The sequence below is a fragment of the Chaetodon trifascialis genome, chromosome 16, assembly GCF_039877785.1.
Source record: "Chaetodon trifascialis isolate fChaTrf1 chromosome 16, fChaTrf1.hap1, whole genome shotgun sequence".
In the NCBI taxonomy this organism is placed as follows: domain Eukaryota; kingdom Metazoa; phylum Chordata; class Actinopteri; order Chaetodontiformes; family Chaetodontidae; genus Chaetodon; species Chaetodon trifascialis.
The window spans coordinates 735898-756087 of record NC_092071.1 but is presented as its reverse complement, the minus strand read 5'-3'; the positions used below and the strand labels follow the sequence as shown (position 1 = coordinate 756087).

The 20190-nt window shown below is 48.2% G+C and overlaps 1 protein-coding gene across 1 annotated transcript; it reads left to right on the top strand.

Moving 5' to 3' along the window:
* Positions 1-2021: 2021 nt before the first annotated feature.
* Positions 2022-20190, top strand: trim37 (tripartite motif containing 37). Its single transcript, XM_070983337.1, has 25 exons — positions 2022-2289; positions 2952-3028; positions 3361-3462; positions 3669-3709; positions 4049-4165; positions 4507-4594; positions 4784-4906; positions 5466-5589; positions 6274-6341; positions 7357-7481; positions 7758-7808; positions 8476-8557; positions 9161-9237; positions 9886-10065; positions 10211-10325; positions 10425-10616; positions 10699-10832; positions 10955-11037; positions 13234-13452; positions 13962-14270; positions 14916-15065; positions 15442-15640; positions 15736-15827; positions 16688-16798; positions 18285-20190. Exons 2-25 carry the CDS (start codon positions 3008-3010, stop codon positions 18329-18331), a joined length of 2850 nt encoding a protein of 949 aa, XP_070839438.1. The 5' UTR covers positions 2022-2289; positions 2952-3007; the 3' UTR covers positions 18332-20190.

Below are 20190 nucleotides of genomic sequence, written 5' to 3'. Positions count from 1 at the left end.
TTTGCATATGCCTCAGTGCGTCCTATCCAGCTTCAGACTGTTTGCATAAAACAACAATGGGGTTACTGCAAATTACAGCGTGTGTGTGTGTGTGTGTGTGTGTGTGTGTGTGTGTGTGTGTGTGTGTGTGTGTGTGTCCATACTGAAGGGCTGAAGGGAGTCATCCTCACAGTGCTTTGGCTGACGTGTTTTTCAGTGTGTGTTGGAGGTTTTCTCTGGCTGATTTAAGCCAAATCATGAAATAACAAGTTAAATCAAACAAACATGTAAAATGTGGGCGTGTGCTGTTTCAGGATTTTGATAAATGAGCCGACATCTCATACATTCACCTTAAAAAGTCCACATTTTGACTTTCTATCTCTCTTTTTACCTAACATGATGATTTTTATTTTGTCCTTCGTGACGTTTCATCTGTTTCTTCTTTTTTGGCATTGTTGGGCTTCCATAAAGCAGCGGCCGCATCCAGAACCTCAACAGTCTTCAAAGTCGGCAGCTTTGTTCACCTGTGATGAATCTTTAGCAATAAACAGTCACTTTCCCTGAAAGTTGGAGGCTAAGAAAGTAAAATTGGTGAAGCGAACAAACATCTGCATGAAAAGAATAAAAATAAATCTCCCAAATCTTCTTTTATTCTGCAGGAACGTAATCAGGTACTTTTACTTTAGAGATACTTCACTGGAATATTTCCATTCCATGATACTTTGTACTTCTACTCCACCACGTTCTGAGACGTTGTACTTTTCACTACATTTATTTCACAGTTGAAATAACTACTCATCAGTAGTAGTTGCAGTACACACTGGTGAGATGCAGGTACACAGATCTTTTACTGAAATAAAAGTAGAAATACTACACTGTAAAACTGAAAAATACTCCATTAAATTTACCTACATTGAAAAACTTACTCAAAATTATTATTATTATTATCTACTAAGAGAGTTAAAGTAAAAGTCCACATGATGCAGAAACGTCCCATCATGTTATTGGATAATTTATTCTGATGTGTTAATGTGTGCATAACATTTTACTGCTGCAGTTTGTCAAGGTGGAGCTAATATAACTCACCTGCATTTGATTAACAGGTAGAATCCACAGGAGTGGAGGAGAAGAGGTGAAGAAGAAGAGGTGAGCAGAAGTATAAAGTAGCACGAAATGGAATTTGTCAAGTAAAGTACAAGTACCTCTAAACTGTGAGGAGCTCAGGATGCAGTTTTTCTTTGCTCCTGCAGAGCAGCAAGGCTGGGGGGGGGGGGGGGGGGGGAGGAGGAGGAGGAGGAGGAGGAGGAGGAGGAGGCTGGTTAGATCTCCAAACTGTGACCAGAGGTTACGGCCAAGCTATCACTGAACTCGACCAGCAACACATCATCCTGGTTGATGGATGTACCAGCTTCAAATCTGACTGGACGATGTTACCGTCCTGTGGTCTGTAAAGAGTAGACGGCTGGTCACAGACAGACAGACAGACTGAGAGACAGACTGAGAGACAGACAGACAGACAGACAGACAGACAGACAGACAGACAGACAGACAGACAGACAGACAGACAGACAGACAGACAGACAACAGAGAAAATCTGCAAACCTTCACATCTAAGAGCTGCACAATGACACTATCTGTTTGGTGTTTTTGCTTAGAAAAGTGCTGAATTGATCATTGACCGATCAAATTATGTACTAGCTCTGAAGGACATCATACAAACACTTGATAATAATCAACCAGGTACAGAGATCTTCAAGGCATTAAAAGCTGCTTTTTTGTGTTTGTATTTTTGTGTACAATGTGTCAGAAAAGAAGCCAGACAGCCAATAATCAATCTTCATACACTGACAACATTTATTTAGTTATTTAGTTATTCATTGGTTCATTCATTCATTCCCTCATGTCCCCGCAGCAGCTTCTATCTGCCTCAGGTGTGTATTTCCACTGTGATTCTTTGAACGGTCCAGTAGGTGGCGGTAACGTTTCTGAAGCTTTCGGACAAACGTGAAACAATAACATCAAGAGAAGAAGAAAATGAGGCATTTGATTGGTGATTGCTAGGGGACAGACAGCTTCAGAGCGAGCGCTGCCGTTACATCTTCAATTTAGGGCAAAAGAAGCCGTTTTTAGCCGTTTTAGCCGCTGTGGAGGATCGTTTGACTTCTGCCGTGATTCACCGGCCGCGGGACGTATTTTTTATCTTTAATGGCGGCTAAAGCAGCGCAGACCAGCCTGCCGCGTGCTTGAATAGATAATGTAGTTTAGCGTTTGTTTGTCAGGTGTGACAGACGAAGCCGAGTCTCTGGGAAGGTAAATGAGCCACCCTGCTAATTCCAGCTAGCTAGCTTGCTAGCTAGCCTCACGGTTCGGTGAGACGTTTGTGTGCTTCCTGCTGAGCTCGATGCTTTGTGTCAATGTGCAGGTTAAGCTAGCTCTCACCGCCCCCCCTCCGCCAGCTTAGCCTTAGCTGTCAGTGTGTTTGGGGCCTTTCAGGTTTGCAGACTTCAAGCTAACGGTGATGACAAGGTGTGCTGTCCTGAGCAGCATGCCCATGTTTCAGCCTTTTTACAGCAAAGTAAAAATACTGTCAGCCGTATACTAAAACATGTCACAGTATTTAAATATCAATAAGTTCATTTTCTAACCAGAGTGGTTAAACAGTGAATAACACGAGTAGACTAAAGATAAAGAAGAGAAGACGCCATAAAACAGTGTGAAATGTACAGCAGAGTAAAACCACAAGAGGCTAAAAACACTGAAAACGAAAGAAAAGTGTGATAAAACATGCAGTTTGTGTGTTTTTTGGCCACTGCTGTCAGTTGATTTTTAATGATGTGGACTTGTAGAGTCCTGAAACTTGTTTTTCTTTCTGTTTTCAGCTGATCTTCATCATGCAGCTGAACTGAGATTTGAAGTCTGAGCAGTTAAAACTCAGTTTAACGTTGTTCTCTTCATGTGGCTTTTCTTTTCAGACCATCGGCCACGACTTCCTTCTTTCTCCTGAGACCAAGAGTTCAAACTGGCTGAGATGGATGAACAGAGCGTTGAGGTACGTGTCACACACAGATGTCCATCGTTCACCTCCCTGACGCTCGGCCAGCAGATCTTTGACCTGACTGAAGGCCTCTGCACGGAGGATCTTTATTCTGATAGAAGAAACTCATGTTGTCTGGACATTTCTAAGACTGAACATCTTCACTGTCAGTACCAGTCTGTTATCCATGGCAGGAAGATTTAAGGTGGAATTATGAGTTCTTGAGAATGAAAACACATTTTTATAGGCATTCTGCTGAGATGTCTGAAGACGGCTAAAATCTAGACATGACTTACACAACTTGACTGACGGATTCACCTCAGCTGTCACTCATGTCCTCTGTCCAGAGCATCGCCGAGGTGTTTCGCTGCTTCATCTGCATGGAGAAGCTGAGGGATGCTCGTCTCTGCCCGCACTGCTCCAAACTCTGCTGCTTCAGCTGCATACGAGTACGTTTATTCTGCTTTATTGGTGTTTTACAGAGTCCCAACTTTTCTGGGATCGTGGACAAAAACTCTGTAATTGTGGGATTTATTGATACCAATGTGCAGATGGATTATTTCCAGCTGCATCCTGAATAGACTCAGTGGCAGCATGTTTGACTGGTTGCGTTTGGATGTCACTCATCACTAAACTGGATCCTCTTGTTTGACAGCGCTGGCTGACGGAGCAGAGAGCCCAGTGTCCACACTGCAGGTAAGCACCTGACAGCACATCTGTCCATCCATGCTGTCCGTCAGCGTTCAGAGTGCGGCTTTGAGGAAAGCGTGGAACAGGAAATGATTTTCATAGAAGTGTCAGCAGCGTAGACGACACGTCACAACACAGTCAGACGAGGGAATAACGATAGAGAATAATACCAACATCACAGGCGTAGAGGAGGGAAAGCAGCCTCTGGATTCAGCAAGCTGCTGTTTAAGATGTGTGCTGTTTTAATGTGTGTGTGTGTGTGTGTGTGTGTGTGTGTGTGTGTGTGTGTGTGTGTGTGTGTGTGTGTGTGTGTGTGTGTGTGTGCGCGCACACGTCCACACACAGGGCTCCGCTCCAGCTGAGGGAGCTGGTGAACTGTCGCTGGGCAGAGGAGGTCACCCAGCAGCTGGACACCCTGCAGCTCTGCAGCCTCACCAAGCACGAGGACAACGACAAAGACAAGTGAGCACCTCCTGCTTCTCCTCCACCCCTGCTCAAATTCTCCACCCATGTGTCCATTAGTGTTGAGAGCCTTCCTGTGATTTCACCCTTCTCCCTTCAGTCCTTAACCTGTAGAGCTTTTCATCAGGGAGGCTTTGTTGCGTCCTGCTTCTCCTCCTCATGCTCCTCTTCCTCCTCTATCTCCTTTACCATCATCATTACTGTCCTCCATCCTCTGCCTTTATGAACTTTGAATTTCCCTAAACTTTGCAGAAGCAGTGACCAGCGTCTCCAGTGATGACCAGTTTGAGTCTTTTTCTGTGTGTCTGAGCTGTCGTGTCCTGTCTTTGGTTCCTTTGCAGATGTGAGAACCACCACGAGAAGCTGAGTGTTTTCTGTTGGACCTGTAAGAAATGCATCTGCCACCAGTGTGCTCTGTGGGGGGGCATGGTAACGTTTCCCCTCTGTCATTTTCACCGTTTGCATGTAAACACAATGATCACTTACAGAGAGCAGTTCTCCAAGAAGTCAGTCAGAAGTTTTAGTTAGTCTGTTAACGGTTGAGTCTGTGAAATCAGCAGAAGCTGAACATTAGACTCACACACGCTGCAGAGAGTGATGGATGGTCTTTGTGTCCAGCACGGAGGCCACACCTTCAAGCCTCTGGTGGAGATCTACGAGCAGCATGTGACCAAAGTGAAGGAGGAGGTCGCCAAGCTCCGCCGCCGCCTGATGGAGCTCATCAGTCTGGTGCAGGAAGTGGTGAGGACCGCGTGTTGCTTTTATACAAGAAGTGCCAAAAAGTAAAAGATCAGCAGCCACTGCCTTCAGCGCACGGTCACTCCTCTGAGAGGCAGACATGTTTATTTTGGGCACTGTGAACTTTCCTGTAGCCCCGCCCTGTGAGCTTCGTTCAGGTGTGAGACCCTTTAAACTGCAGACCTGAACTCAGTGAACGTTTGACTGATAAACATGATTAACGAGCCGAGAGAGACGCTGAACCTGTAAAAGGTCAGTGAGTATTTGGGGTTTTGTATTTTTTCTTGTCTGAGGTGAAGGAAATGAAGCACAGAGAAACATCAGTGATCATTGAAGCATCTGTTTCATGTCGTTAAGGTCGACCTGAAAAAAAACAACCAGTCATTCAACCAGCTCGTCACCAACTTCACTTAAAAATACTAATTATGTCAAAATATTCATCAGAAATGTTTAAAGTTCGACAGAAAGTTCTGCTGACATCCACTAGATGGCACCAACACCTTTATTTCACTGAGAGCTGATACAGTTAGATGATGCTGAAGTGTGTGTGTGTGTGTCTCAGGAGAGGAACGTGGAGGCCGTCAGGGGAGCGAAGGACGAGAGAGTCCGAGAGATCCGGAACGCCGTGGAGATGATGATCGCTCGTCTGGACAACCAGCTGAAGAACAAGCTCATCACCCTCATGGGTAAGACGCTGAGACGTCCTCTGCATGCAGTGACGGTGACACACTGATTCATCCCTGAGTTTACTACACAAGCATTCAGCCTAAAATGGTGAAACACGGTTGATTTTAGATTGAATTGTGGTTCGTTTAAGACCGCCCCTTCATCAACATGTTTGCAGTCACTTTTCTGTCGTCTGAATTCAGAGTAACGTTGAAGCTGCAGCAGCTCAGTGAACTCAGACATTAAATGTGCATTTTGTTTGCATGACGAGGATCACTGTGACTCACATGTACCTCAGAAAATCAGTTTGATAAACGAGGAAGCTTTGAAAGCTGTTGTGAGGTAAAGACTCTGTGGACGGGTGAATAAACGATCGTCTGCATCTGGACGGCAGAGTCCTCCCCTCGAACAGCTCGATGAAGCAGTGCGATGTGTTCCATGTCTGAAAGGGTTGTTAATGCACCTTAAATGGCAGTGCACCGTGTCTGAAGGTCGAGACCTTAACCCAGCTCCCTGCTGAAAGAGGCACCGTTTATATCTATGGGTAATAGACGTATGAAATATTTATCTGGGCTGAGTGGATGGATGCACTCAGCGCCCACACACACACCCTGCACAGCCAGCCACTCACCCTCACCGGCCTCCATCAGGCCTGACATTCAGCACAAGTGCACTGAAAATAGAAATGCGTTCCTCCCCACCAGGCCAGAAGACGTCCTTGACCCAGGAGACGGAGCTGCTGGAGTCTCTCCTGCAGGAAGTGGAGCATCAGGTGGGTCGTCTGCAGCAGCTCAAAGCCTGCGTTCATGTAGCTGCATGTCGCTGTTCTGTTGCTGCTGATCAGATTCTACATTTTAAAGCTTATCATGATGTTTCAGCTCGTGTTTGTGTGACTGCAGTACGTCCAGCGTTCTGTCGTCCGTTAGCCTCGCTTAGCGCCCTGGTTTGGTGCAGGCCTGGTGGTCTGTCGTGGGTTTATCAGAGTTGCTTTGCTGACAGCTGCTGCTGGAGGCGAGGTTGATAAGAGCAGCGAAGCAGACAGTAAAGCTTCAGGCCACGAAATCCAACAGGAGGGTTGTGTTCGCTGCAGGTGGCGAGAGGCCTCTGCTCTGTGGTTCTTCACTGTAAGCTGCTTCTATCACAGAAGCTTTAACGCAGGATGTCTTTCATGTCACAGTTACAAGACTTTGTCTTACAAGTGGACTCGAGGTGGTCTCTGCTGAGAGTGCACATGTAGCTGATGCACTTTACCGTATTATTTAATATTAAGTAGTATGATGTGTGTGTGGTGATGCTGTGTTTCTCTTATTCTGAGCGAATTCCATGAAAGCACCAGTGAAAGCAGTGAATGCATCACGCCTGTGCAGCCAAAGCCTGACAGGTGGTGCTCCTTTGTACCGTGGAGCTGCTTCATCCAGAAGCCTTTAGAAACACATCTGCTGTTGTCTGTGTGTCCTTTTCCTTCATCACCATCAACATGGACACCACACTTTCATCACAGGGACCTCATCCATCGTCCTGCTGCTGTGAATACACACTGGACTGGACCGAGTCTTCTTTTCTGAGATGAAAGCAAAGCGTGTTCAGCAGCGGAGCCTCGAGGCTGCGTGTTTGCAAACCATGACACAGCTAATATTAGTTGCACTCTCGTGTTAAATGCCCACACAGATCCACAGAGAAACTCTGGGATTGATTGAACTGTCAGTGTTTTATCTGCACGTTTGTGTCCGCAGCGTGATGATTGTTTGCTGTCGGCGTGTGTGTGTGTGTGTGTGTGTGTTGAACAGCTTCACTCCTGCAGCAAAAGCGAATTGATCTCCAAGAGCCCAGAGATCCTGCTCATGTTCCAGCAGGTCCATCGGAAACCCATGCAGTCCTTCGTCACCACGCCGGTCCCCCCAGACTTCACCAGGTAATCTGCTCTGCTGCAGGAAAGGTCCACAGTGGGGAGACGTGACAGCATTTGAGCATTTGACAGATTAGCATCATCAGTTAAGATATGAAACGTAGTTAAAAATGGTTGTTTTGTCTAAAACCCAGAGATATTTTCTTCAAACAGCAGCTTCATGTCAGCATCCCATTTTGAGTGTGGGTTTCACTCTGTGTGCCTGAAGCACTGACAGCAGAGAAGAGTCCGTAAAGTCCAGCTGTGCTCGGTGTGTAATCGCCTTCCTCTGTGTGCTTTCAGTGAGCTGGTTCCCGCCTACGACTCCAGCACTTTTGTTCTGGTCAACTTCAGGTAAATCCTCTCGCTGGCGGCATTTAGTCAGAGATGACCTCAGTGCTGTGTGCAGCTCGTCAGCTGTGTGTGTCTGAGTGAATAATGTAGAAATATGCTTTTCTGTTGTGCTCTTAGACGCATACAGCTCATTTACATTCAGCTGACGGTCTTAGAACGAGACAGATGTTGATGTGAGGTCGTTTGGAACAGCTGTAAGCTCTTGTGGGACTCAGCTGGTTTGTTGGTATCTGCTCCTCATCATCACTGTGAAGATGTAAAGCACAGTTCAGTGTAGATCTGAGCAAACCTCAGAAACGTCCTGCTGCATCGGCTGCATGTCGTCACTTGTTGAGCAGCGTGAAGTGATGCTGCTGTAACCAGCAGCAGCTTTGTCTCTTGTTATAAGCCACATGTGTTCATGAGAAACTGTCCTCATTAAAAGCTCTCTGGGTCACCATGAGGAAGACTATGACTGTGGGAGGGAAGTCGGGGGGGTTGGTGTAGTAATAATAATAATAATAATAATAATAATAATAATAATAATAATAAAGCATCAAAGGCAGAGTTCTGTAGGCTGTAGAGCGCTGCTGCGATCACCTTGTTGATAATAACACACCCTCAGACAGGAATCCTCTGTCCCTGATGTGTCCTTGTGCTCTGAGACGAGTGTGTTTCTGTGTTTCAGCACCCTGAGGCAGCGGGCCGACCCCGTCTACAGCCCTCCTCTGCAGATATCTGGGCTCTGCTGGAGACTCAAAGTCTACCCGGTGAGTTTCTCTTCCGCCGATGTTTCCGCAGAACGAGCTTTAGCATCTGCAGTCAGCTACGCCGCTCTTCATCATGAGCTCACAACTCTTTTCTAAAGCCCAGTTATGATAATAAGTGAGATTAATGTGGCATGAAAGAAGCAAAGTCGAAGGGAGAAACTTAAAACAGCAAAGTAGAGATGATTGGATGATTGCTGTACTGAATGAACAGGTAAGAAGTCTCAGCCTGAACTGATCAAATCAGCAGGTCAACATGGAGGAAATGTTGAGTTAACTGAACAACAAGTGACAAACAGGAGAGCTTCAGAAAACAAGATGTTTTAAAGTATGATCATTTACATATTAAAGGTAACATTAGAAATACAGACCTGTCTCTATTACAAGCCTGTTTCAAGTTAAAGAGCAGTTCTCTGTGCAGTTAAGGTCAATATTTACTGTGTTAATAACCAAAGGCATGACTATAAGCAGCGGTCATTGGACTGTTATAACAGACCAGGCGCTGGATGATGATTGGTTACTGAAGTTGTGGACATATCACAGGTCTTAAAGCTGTTCACTGTCTGTCAGTCTCGTCTCTGTGTCACTGACTCTTTGTTTCCTCAGGATGGAAATGGTGTCGTCCGTGGAAACTACCTGTCTGTGTTCTTGGAACTGTCTGCTGGACTCCCTGAAACATCAAAGTATGGACTCTGAATAAATGTGCCTCTTGTCTCTGCAGTTAGACTGAGCTCTGCTCAAATGATCCGATTTTACCAGCGTGTGATAAGTTTTGTGTTGGTGAAAATGTGAGAGTAATGAGGCTGGCACACAGACTCAGCGAGCACTCGTTAACCCACTGAGCATTTGTGACCATGATGGGATGAATCATTGCCAAGTTAAAGGTTAAGATAGGTTTTAATTAGTGTGAACAGACTGCAGGGAAAGCCTCCCCAGAGCTCCGAATGTGTGTTAATCCACTGCTGATAATAGTGCACCGTTCACTCCTGCTTGAGTTTGAGTTTGAACACAGTGAGCAGCTGTTTCAGGTCGTCGTTTCATCCTTCAGACATCAAAATGTGCATTTACTGTGACTGAAGGAGTACAGACGGTTTCGAGAGGAGGACTAACACATCATTGTTTCTGGTCCTTTATGGGAATTGATGACAGTAACAAAAACGTATTCAGAAGTAGAAAAATACTTGTAATGTACACGAGCAGAGGCTCAGGTTGTATTTGTAGACAGGAAGTGTTTCGTCCTTCTCGCAGAGCTCAAACATTCAACCACATACAGAAAGTCTCTTCGCTTTGAGTGTGTCCTCGTGTGCTGATGCTGTCGTGGTTCCCTGTAGGTACGAGTACCGCGTGGAGATGGTCCATCAGGCCTCCAGTGACCCCACCAAGAACATCATTCGGGAGTTCGCCTCTGACTTTGAGGTTGGTGAATGTTGGGGCTACAACCGCTTCTTCAGGCTGGACCTGCTGGCCAGCGAGGGCTACCTGAACATGCAGACGGACACACTGGTCCTCCGGTGGGCTCTCACACGCACACACACACACACACACACACACACACACACACACACACACACACACACCATCATCACTCTGATAGTGGAGAAACAGGCAGTGAAGCAGTCCTGTTGTTTCATTGGTTATCGTGTGTGTGCTGCACAGGTACCAGGTTCGCTCACCCACCTTCTTCCAGAAGTGCAGAGATCAGTACTGGTACATCAGCCAGCTGGAGTCGGCCCAGAGCAGCTACATCCAGCAGATCAACAACCTCAAAGAGGTGCTGCTGTCGTCTGTCCGTCCGTTGCTCACTCGAACATTTCATTTTTCCTTTCGTTTAACTTGACTGTGTTGCTGTTATCCATACTCCTGCTTTCAGAGGTTGGCCATCGAGCTGTTTCGCCGGCAGACGTCGCGCAGCTCCTCGCCGCCTGACCTGAGGCTCACTGCGGGCACCACCGCCTCCGAAAGGGACCCTCGCTCGGTGAAGAGTGACGACGAGATCCAGACCACTTTGAGCAACAGTAAAAAAGGCGAAGAAGAAGAGAGGACCCAGCACGACGACTCTAACGTAAGGATGGGATGTGGTGCAGCTTATCGTCTGCCTGCCCATAAACAGCTCGCCGTGATCACGATGTCACTGTGCTGTTCAGGAGCTTTCGGACGGCGACCTGGAGGTGGACTGTCTGACGGAGGAGGAGGTGAACCCGCTGGACGGCAGCAGCACCTCAGGGAGCTCCACAGCCACCAGCAACACAGAGGAGAACGACATAGACGAGGAGACCATGTGAGCTCAGTTCCTCTCAGTCTGTGGTTTAAGGTCCTGAATCCTGTGTGACTCTTCTGACTGTGGATCAGTGGTTAGAACATAAAGGCCTCAGTTTCTCTGAGCGTTTGTGTATTTTACAGGTCAGGAGAGAACGATGTAGACTTCATTGGAAACCTGGAGACAGAAGAAGGAGAGCTTCCTGATGACTTGGCTGGAGCCACAGGTATAATTCACAGTCCAATACGAAGCAGTTTTCTTCATTCGTTCGACGTGTAAATCCCACAGCTGACAGCTCAGATCTCTGCGGTGCAGGAGCAGGCTTCCCTGTTTACGTCTGCAGAGGAAATCTGTCTTTCTGTTTGTTCCGAGATGATGTCTCTCAGAAACTCGTCAACAGAATTCAGTGAAACTCGGTGGAAAGTTTAGCTTTGGCTCAAGGAGTGAAACCCAAATTATACTTTCCACATCTGTATCTCCTCACAAAGTCCTCCATGAGACAGAGGCTGTCTGTGCAGACCGTCTGAGCCTCTGAAAACCACTGACTTCTAAACAGAACTGTGCGTCCTCGTCCTCGTCCTGAAGTGTATCAGCTGATAACTGATTTGTTTTTCGAGGCCTTTTATGAAGAGAGCTTCACATTTGGCTCATAAATCTTGAAAAGTGACATGAAAGCAGGTTCAGGTCCATCAGTATGAACTTTCCTCCACATCCATTTCAGCCAAAGAGAACTTTCCCAGACTCCGTCCCATCAGTCGTCCTTTGGTGCAGAACGTCTTTAGATGTGTAGGCGGTTCAGTTCTTTCCAGTACGACTGTTGGCCTTCAGAGGCCGTCGACATACAGCCGTGACTCTTGGTGTTGCCGGACGCTTCTTTTCACCTTCCACGATGAGTCTCAGTGGGGGTGGGGGGTGAGGGGGGTGGGTGTTTATGTGAGCCCCCTTAAGCTCCACAGGCTGCTGTGCAGGTGTGCAAACCAGTCCAACCAGTATGAGTCACCAGTCCAGCAGTAAGAAGCAAGAACTCTCAGGTGAATACACAGTGATGCATTCGTTTTTCTGACAGAGAAAAGAAACTCGTTTGTCATCTGCTCCTCAGCTGAGCCCAATAAAAGCCTGGGCCACTATTAGAGACTCAGACAACACAGCACATCTAGTGTGTTCGATAAGCACACAGGCAGAACGGGGTGATGCGTGGTGATTGATTCCTGGTGATTGATTCGTGGTGATTCCTGGTGATTGATTCGTGGTGATTGATTCGTGGTGATTGATTCGTGGTGATTCGTGGTGATCTGTGGTGATTTGTGGTGATTCGTGGTGATTGAGTCGTGGTGATCTGTGGTGATTCGTGGTGATCTGTGGTGATTCGTGGTGATTGAGTCGTGGTGATCTGTGGTGATTCGTGGTGATTGAGTCGTGGTGATCTGTGGTGATTCGTGGTGGGCCTCAGAGCAGCTCCTTCACTGTGTTTCACTGTGTTGGTGTTGAAAGGCATGAAGAGGGTGACTCACTGCTGGTGCTCTGTACCCCTTGCAGCTTGCTGATATAGAAGCACTTGGTGTCTATATGTGTTCATGTGTGGGGGTTGTGTGTGTTCACTCTGTTAGATGTCAGTGGAGCTCGGCACAATGTTCCGGCACATTCTTCAGGTCCCGCTCTGAGTTATCACTGCTAAGTTTTGCTTTGATGCTGTCGTAAAGCCAGACTCCATTTTCTAACTCATGAAGGATTTTTGTCTGGAAACATTTTTACTGAGGATGAAATGATCCCAGCAGCTGGAACCACAGCAGAAAACCTGTATCACATATTATTAATGCCAGTGTCAATACAGACGCGTTTCTGTTGAGCTTAAATATTCTTTCTTTGTTAGTAGATTTAAAGCCTGATGCTGCAAGTAGAAACTCTGCTCAAAGAAATGAATCAACAGTAAAAGAGAAGTCTTAACTGAGAGTGACTGCGACACATGCTTTATGGTTACACAGCAGCAGTGAAGAAAGGTTCGTGACGTGTTCAGTCAAACCACAGGATGAGCGTTGGACGGGTTGGCGTGGAAAACTCTCCCCTCTGAGGAGGAAACCATTTTTAAGCAAGTCACAAGAAAAGAAACTTAAACCTTTATTCTGTTGATCTCAGTGATGGCAGAAAAAGAGTGAGAGCACCAGAAATGATCCAGAGATCTACAAATAAATGAGAACACAGGCTGACATGTTCAGTAATCACAGTAGAAAAGGCAGAAAGGAGCAAATGGAGCAGTGAGCTCCAGGTGTGATCGGGTTCATTAGACCTGAGGTTGAACTGTCGACTGAAGTCCTCAGACCAGCGCCGTCTCCAGCATCCAGCAGGATGTTATTCTTTACTCCATCAGCTAATCCATGCAGGTGCTCTGAAGGAAAGACTCACCTGTGTTCTGCCTGATCTGCAGGTGGATCCAGCTCCAGTGTGCGCTCTCTACATCGCGGTGCTGCTGCTGCCGGTCGCAGCGGCGGCGGAGCTGCTGCCGCCGTCGGTCCGGGCAACAACAGCCTGCTGGAGATCGACCCGGTCATCCTGATCCAGCTGCTGGATCTGAAGGAGCGCAGCAGCGTGGAGTCTCTGTGGGGGCTTCAGCCCCGGCCACCTGTATCTCTGCTGCACAGCCAAGGTCTGAACACACTCGAGCCACCAGCAGCACATCACTGCAGCTCAACTGAGAGTCACACACAGGCTCGTCCACAAACACATCAGCTCCTCAGCAGACACAGGTTAACTTTTAAAGGGACACGTTTTTTCACTCCGCGGCGTTCAGAGAAATCACACTTCATTTGATGTCTGTCATCAGCAGGAGCCAATCAGCAGTGCTGAATGACGGCAGAATGAGACGCTTAGTAGAAGGTGTGAATGTGGAGAATGATGATTGACAGCTTAATGAAAGAGCCGTGAGACTGACTGAACAGGTGTGTGTTGAAGACCACTCAGGTGTGTGTCTGTATGTTTGTCCTTAATGGTGATCCAGCAGTTAGAGAAACAATCATGTGACCGAATACCGACAGTCTGGATTCTGGATTTTCTGAGGTTTGATGAAGCAGCGTGAGGCGTCAGAGGTTTCTCAGAAGGATTCGTTTTCTCCAGTTTGACTCCTCGTCTCCTCTTCCTCTTTCTCGTCTCGTGCAGCTCATCCTCATTCCAGGAAAGAGCGAGAGCGGCGGCCTCAGGCGGTGCGGCGGTCAGCTCCGGACTCAGGGGTCCTGATCCGCCTCAAGGCTCAGATGGCCGAGGTCCGCAGCAAGATGTCTGATGTGAAGAGTCAGGTGCTGGAGGCTCGGGGGTCTGGAGAGCCCAGGCCCGGTCCGTCGGGGGGCTTTGGCGGGGAGGAGGCGCCCTCTCACCACGCCGACTCAGAGCCGTCGGCTTGTCGTAAGCCCGGTGAGCTGGACCTGCTGGTCAGAGCGGCTGCAGCTCGGTCCAGGCCCTGCCGTCCAGGTGAGGACCGCCGCACCTCTGTGGAATGTAACTAAGTACATTTACTAAGTACTGCACTGAAGTACAGATTCCAGGTCCTTGTACTTTTCAAGAAGTATTTCCATTTTATGCACTACTTCAAAGAATGTACTTGTACATTTAGTAACAGTTAGTAGTTACTCTTCAGACTCTTTTCTGTCCAGTGAAAAACTCGTGTCTCCAGATGTGTTGATGCTGAGTGTTTGAGCTGAAGGATGAAGAGTTCCTTCATGTCTTCTTCAGCTCAGTAAACTCTTTAAAAGCCTCTTGGATCAGCTGAAAAAGCTTCGTCACAAAGCTGAAAACAGCCTGTTTTTTTCTTTTTGGAGATACGTGGTTGTCACATGTGATGATCATCTAGAATCTGAAGCATTGATGAAGATTAAAGCAGCAACAGGAGATAAAGGAGTTCAATGAGCTGAAACACCTACAGCAGGAACATGGATGAACACATGAATCCACAGACAGCAGAGACAAACACTCTGACAGCCACACTCTGAGTTTATTGTCTGAACGGCCCTTTTTATTCCTTTGTTGGATTCTCTGTTGACTGCTGTCTCTCTAACATTTGCCGTAGATGTGAAATAATCACATGTTTGTCTTTGTGTGTCTTCTGTTCATGTGCAGCCAGGAAGTCTCTGTCCCCTGTCCTGGACAGCAGCGTCTCTCTGGTCATGAAGAGGAGGAGTCCAGAGGAGATGGAGAAGGACCTGAGAGGCGCAGACGTGACCTCAGAGCTCAGCCTGCATCTGAAGGAGGGGCTGGGAGCTGCAGAGGGTCAGTGCTGGTCTGACTTCAGAGTCTGTCTGACATAAATACGACGTCGCCTTGGAGATGTTACCTGGCGAGCTTGTTAGCAGCATTAGCATCGGCCTCTGTAGCTGCTAAATGCTCCACTGAAACGGTCGATTAGAGCAGCCTTAAAGTCCACGTCCCTCACTGGTCCCTCACTGGTCCCTCACTGGTCTCTGACAGGCCGACTGTCATGAAATGTCCTCGTTCATGCTCCAAACAGGACGATTCCTCCTGACTTTACTGACCGTGACTCAGTTTGTTGGGTTCAGACGACTCGTGTGTGGCTCCAGTTTCACTCTCTCTCCTGGTTCTGTTGGTCTGGGTTGAACTGCTTTGTTTCCTCCTCTCTCTGCTTCAGGAGTGCTGAAGGCTGACGGCCCCCACGGGCCCCTCGTGTCTCTGGGCAGCTCCTCGTCAGAGCAGGCCTCCACCTCCAAGCAGCAGTACTCGGCGGAGCAGCAGCTGTACGGGGCCGCGGCCTCCAGGGACGACATCTTCTCGTTGGGGGGGCCAAGCTACGTGACTTCCAGCAAGAGCAGCGGCAGCCGGAGTCTGGGGTGCGTCTCCGAGCCGGCAGGTCGGCGTGTTCCTCAGACAAAACGTCTCTCTGCTCCGCCTCTCACATCCACTCTTCTGTTTCCTCCCACCGCAGGGCAGCCATGTTGGACTGTGAATCTGAGAGCTCAGGAAACTCCCATCAGGCCTTGCTGGAGGGACCCTCTGCACAGCCACAGTCAAATGAAGGTGGGTTCACTCAGGAGTTAATGTGCCGACTTTAATGTTTGTGTCGCAGCAGTGACAACGAGGAAGCAGCCAGTTAGCATAAAGACAGGAAGTGGCGAGCCCGGTCCGTGTCCATGGAAACCAGATCAGCGTGGCGCCTCCTCTGAAGCTCTTTAGTTGACATGTTTACATCTCGTTTGTTTACGACTGACAGACCTTAATTCACTGTTTTCTGGAGCATGATGTGCTGGACTGCTTCTTGGCTTGGACCGGTGACTTCCTGGACTCTGCTGGTTGGTCAGAGCCAAGAAATAGTCAGTTCCAGTCTTCGTGCTAAGCTAAGCTATCTGGCTGCTGGCAGCCATTTATCTAATGGACAGACATGAGAGTGGTATCGATCTTCTCATCTAACTCTGGGCCTGAAAGCCACTTTGGACCGACCTCTGTGAGAAAAGGCCGTCCGTCAAACAGGCTGTGGCTCCGCTCCTTCACGCTGCTTCAGTCCGTCAGAGGAAATCAGATGTTAATACATTTTCTGTACAGTAAAATGATGTCATCACATGGCGGACTTCAGGGGGCGGAGCAACGCCACACTGTGGTCAACAAAACTGATGTCGGCTGTAAATCTGTTTTATTTCTGTTTTTATAATTATTGTTCAGTGAAAGATGAAAGATGACAGTCCAGCTCTGATAGTCTCATGGTCTGGTGGTCTGATGGTCTCTGGTCTCGTGGTCTGATGGTCTAATGGTCTCGTGGTCTGATGGTCTCGTGGTCTGATGGTCTGATGGTCTGATGGTCTGATGGTCTCGTGGTCTGATGGTCTAATGGTCTTGTGGTCTACTGGTCGTGTGGTCTCATCCAGTCTTTGTTCTGTCTGCAGCTCCGTCACCGTCTGTCCTGGTGGCAGCAACAAGCAGCGACAGCGACACTGAGGACGAAGCCCTTCAGAGCAACACGTCTCACTACGACAACCAGACGCCTCCCTGTACAGGTAACACACACACACACACACACACACACACACACACACACACACACACACACACACACACACACACACACACACACACACACACACACACACTCACACACACACACCAGCAGTGTGTGGTCATCTATCAAAGCGGCGGTGTTTGAGGGAACTTTGAGGCGTACCTGATGACGTCTATCCAGAGCTTCAGTGTCAAAATTAAGAGCCAAAATGTCACATTTTCACTGCTGCTGCGTTTAGAAACCAGCCAATCAGAAAGCAGTATAGTATATAAAGTAGAATAAAGGTGGCGATAGCATCATGCTACTGCTAAGAACAGATTCAGCTCAAACCCTCTGCAGGGTCGGCCGTCCGTGTCCTCTTCCTCAGGCCACAGTCTTCCTCTTCCTCCTCCTCTGAGGTTGTTTGGTGCGTGGCGGTGGCGTTGCCGGCGCCACGACGGCAGCCTGTTCATTGTTTTGCTGCTTTTTTAAACCACGTGGGCGGATGACAGATGGATGAAAGCTGATTGCATTTGTCCGTCTGCTCAGTCTCAGCTGTCTCAAAATGAACGTGTCCCTCTGCAGTCTGAAAGGAGAGAGGTCAAAGGTCACAGAGGCCTCGTTTCTGCTCTGAGCAGAGCTCATCTCCAGAAGCCTGAAGCTTCTCTGAGGTCAAAGGTCGTTATTCAGCAGACGATTTCCTGCAACAGTGATTCAGCATGTTCGCACACACACACACACACACACACATTCATTCATGATGATGAATCCTCGTCACACATGAGCTGAGCGGCAGTGAGCATCACACCTGTGCTGAACATGGTCAGACAGCTGAGGAAGCTTCTGTGCGCCGTCACTTCCTGTCACTCGTCCACGTTGTTACACTAAAGGTGACAAAGCTTTAAATGACTTCAGGTTCAGGCTGCCCACAGTGTGTCTGCACACAGCAGTCAGCTGACGAGTCTGTCTGTCCCTGACGTCTCGTCTCTGATGGTCCGGGTTAAAAAAATCCTCCATCCCGCCACAAACTGCACGCCGCTGCAGGAAGAGAGAAAACACCAGTTTAAAAACGCTCAGTGTTTCTGTGAGAGCGTCACTGCAGGTGTGTTGGTGTCTCACCTGGTAGCGATCTATGTCCTGAGTCTGAATCTGATTCCAGTCCAGGTCCTCCTCCCCTCCCCTCCACTTCCTGTTCATTTCATCAAAATAAAAGCCCCAAACATGAACTTAAAAAAGGCTTCCCGTAAACTCAAACCACATGTTCTGTCCGTAAACTGTCCTCAGATCAGCAGCAGCAGCGCTCTGCAGTCACGAACCGTCTGAACGTGCTGCAGGTCTGATTTCAGCTGCTGGAAGTGAAAACTCAGCATCAGCGTGTTTGTGATGACGCTCTGTTAGTGCTTTATGTCGACATAAAGAGGTGCAATGATTGAACAGACAGACGTTTGGGAGCCAGCTGAATGAAGCAACATGACCACGAGTCCTTTCTCCTCTTCCTCCTCCAGGAGAGCAGCTCCTGTCTGATGACATGAGCCTACCTGCTGACAGGTGATTCCCTCTGAGCCTCTCAGAACGCCACCTCTTCACCCCCTGCTGCCACGCGGCGACGCAATAACGGCCGAAGACAACGCACATGTTAGTTACACAGACCTGTAGAGTAGAAGCTGCTTCTTATGCATGAAGTCCGGATGAGGACAACGAGCCCGCGCCGTCCTGAAGCGTCCTCCTCAACGTCTTCAGGTGGTTTTTTGGTGTTAAGGAAACATTAACTGTTCATCATGTCGGTGACTCTGCCCCTTTAAGACCAACATTTCCCTGTCACATCATCACACACACACACACACACACACACACACACACACACACACACACACACACACACACAGTCGGCTCAGTAAGTAAGTCACATGACCACCACAGCCGCGTCTTGACCGTTTGACCTGGACTGCGGGACTTTTGGACACTTCAGTGAACTTTGTCTGTTTCCTCCTCAGTGAACAAACATAACCTGCAGTCTGTCTGTCTGTAAGACGGCTTGCTGTCCATGTTTGATTCAGCCTGTTTGGACTTTAATGTCCACACCTGCCCGACCTCACCTGTGTCCCTGCACCTCACCTGCTGCTGGTTTCCCTCCTCAGTCTGTGAGTGACGCTGCAGCTTGTTGAGGTGAACATGTGGAGCTCAGTTAGCTTCTCTGCTGGCTTATGTAAATGTCCTCTGTCTTAGTAACAGCGCCGGTGTCTGTCTTTGTGTGACATTTGAAAATGCTAAACAAGCTGTCAATCACGTGGACTCTGAAGCTGTGGGCTGACCCTCTGCCTCCAGACCAGCGTCCCTGTGGCGTCTCTTTTTGGAACGCCGCCGGCTGCGGCGTGCTGCATGGCTCCCACCCTCAGAGAGCTGCCTCGCTGGATAGCTTCAATCTGCAGCTGGTTAGCTTAGCTTAGCATTAAGAGAGGAAGCAGCTAGCACTGCTCCGATCCCACTGTGTTGACTGGCAGGTGGAGGTGGAGGCGGAGGCGTCAGACTGAATCAAACAGGGCTGAAAGGTCACAGCAGCTTGTTCCCGTCAGAGGATCCATAATTATTCCTTTAATTCTCACAGAAAAGTAGAAGAATCTTCACATTTTGTGTAAAAACCTGTTGGATTATCAGAACTGCTGCAGATCGATACTCTCTTGATCAAACGATGAATCGATTGATAATCAGAGTTTGTGGGGCTGAAAAACGACGAACAGACGTGTTTTTCAAACCTCGGTTAGGTTTCGTGTCGTGGAACAGCAAACAGAACGACCTGCAGAGTTTTCGCTGCCGGAGCTGAGAGGGAAATGTGTCTGGTTTGGGTGAGCGAGCGCTCGGCTGCAGCTTCTTTTACTTCATTTAACTCGACAGCAGAGGTTTAAAAATCGATGTCGTTACGTAACGTGTGCTTTGTGCTGCTTCGCTGGCTTTTCTTCGCCGTAGATTTCTGCTCGCCTCAGCTGACAGGAAGTGACACGATGAGGCCGAGAACATGTCGAACAGACCTCCTGCACTTTGACTCTTCCTCTGTCGTCTTATTTTGAAGGATTTCACCTTTGATGAAGAAACTCTTGTGCAGTCTTTAGCTTCCTGTTAATCTGTTGTTGTGAGCGTGCCGTGCGTGACGCTGCATGTCTTTATCAGCTGGATTCAAGCGCAGGGACGTCAAACTGAAGTCGTCCTCCACAGTGAGGCTGGTGTGACGCGTCCTCTGCTGTCTGTCACCTTCATGCACAGGCTGGAGGTTTAGGAAACCGCCGCCGCGCTCGCCGTTTATTAACCTTTTCTCCTGTTTGTGCTTTTATTTTGAATGTTCCCAGAATGCACTGTGCATTATTTGATGTGTACATTTCCTCATTGTGTAATAAATAAAATGTTTTATGAACCTGG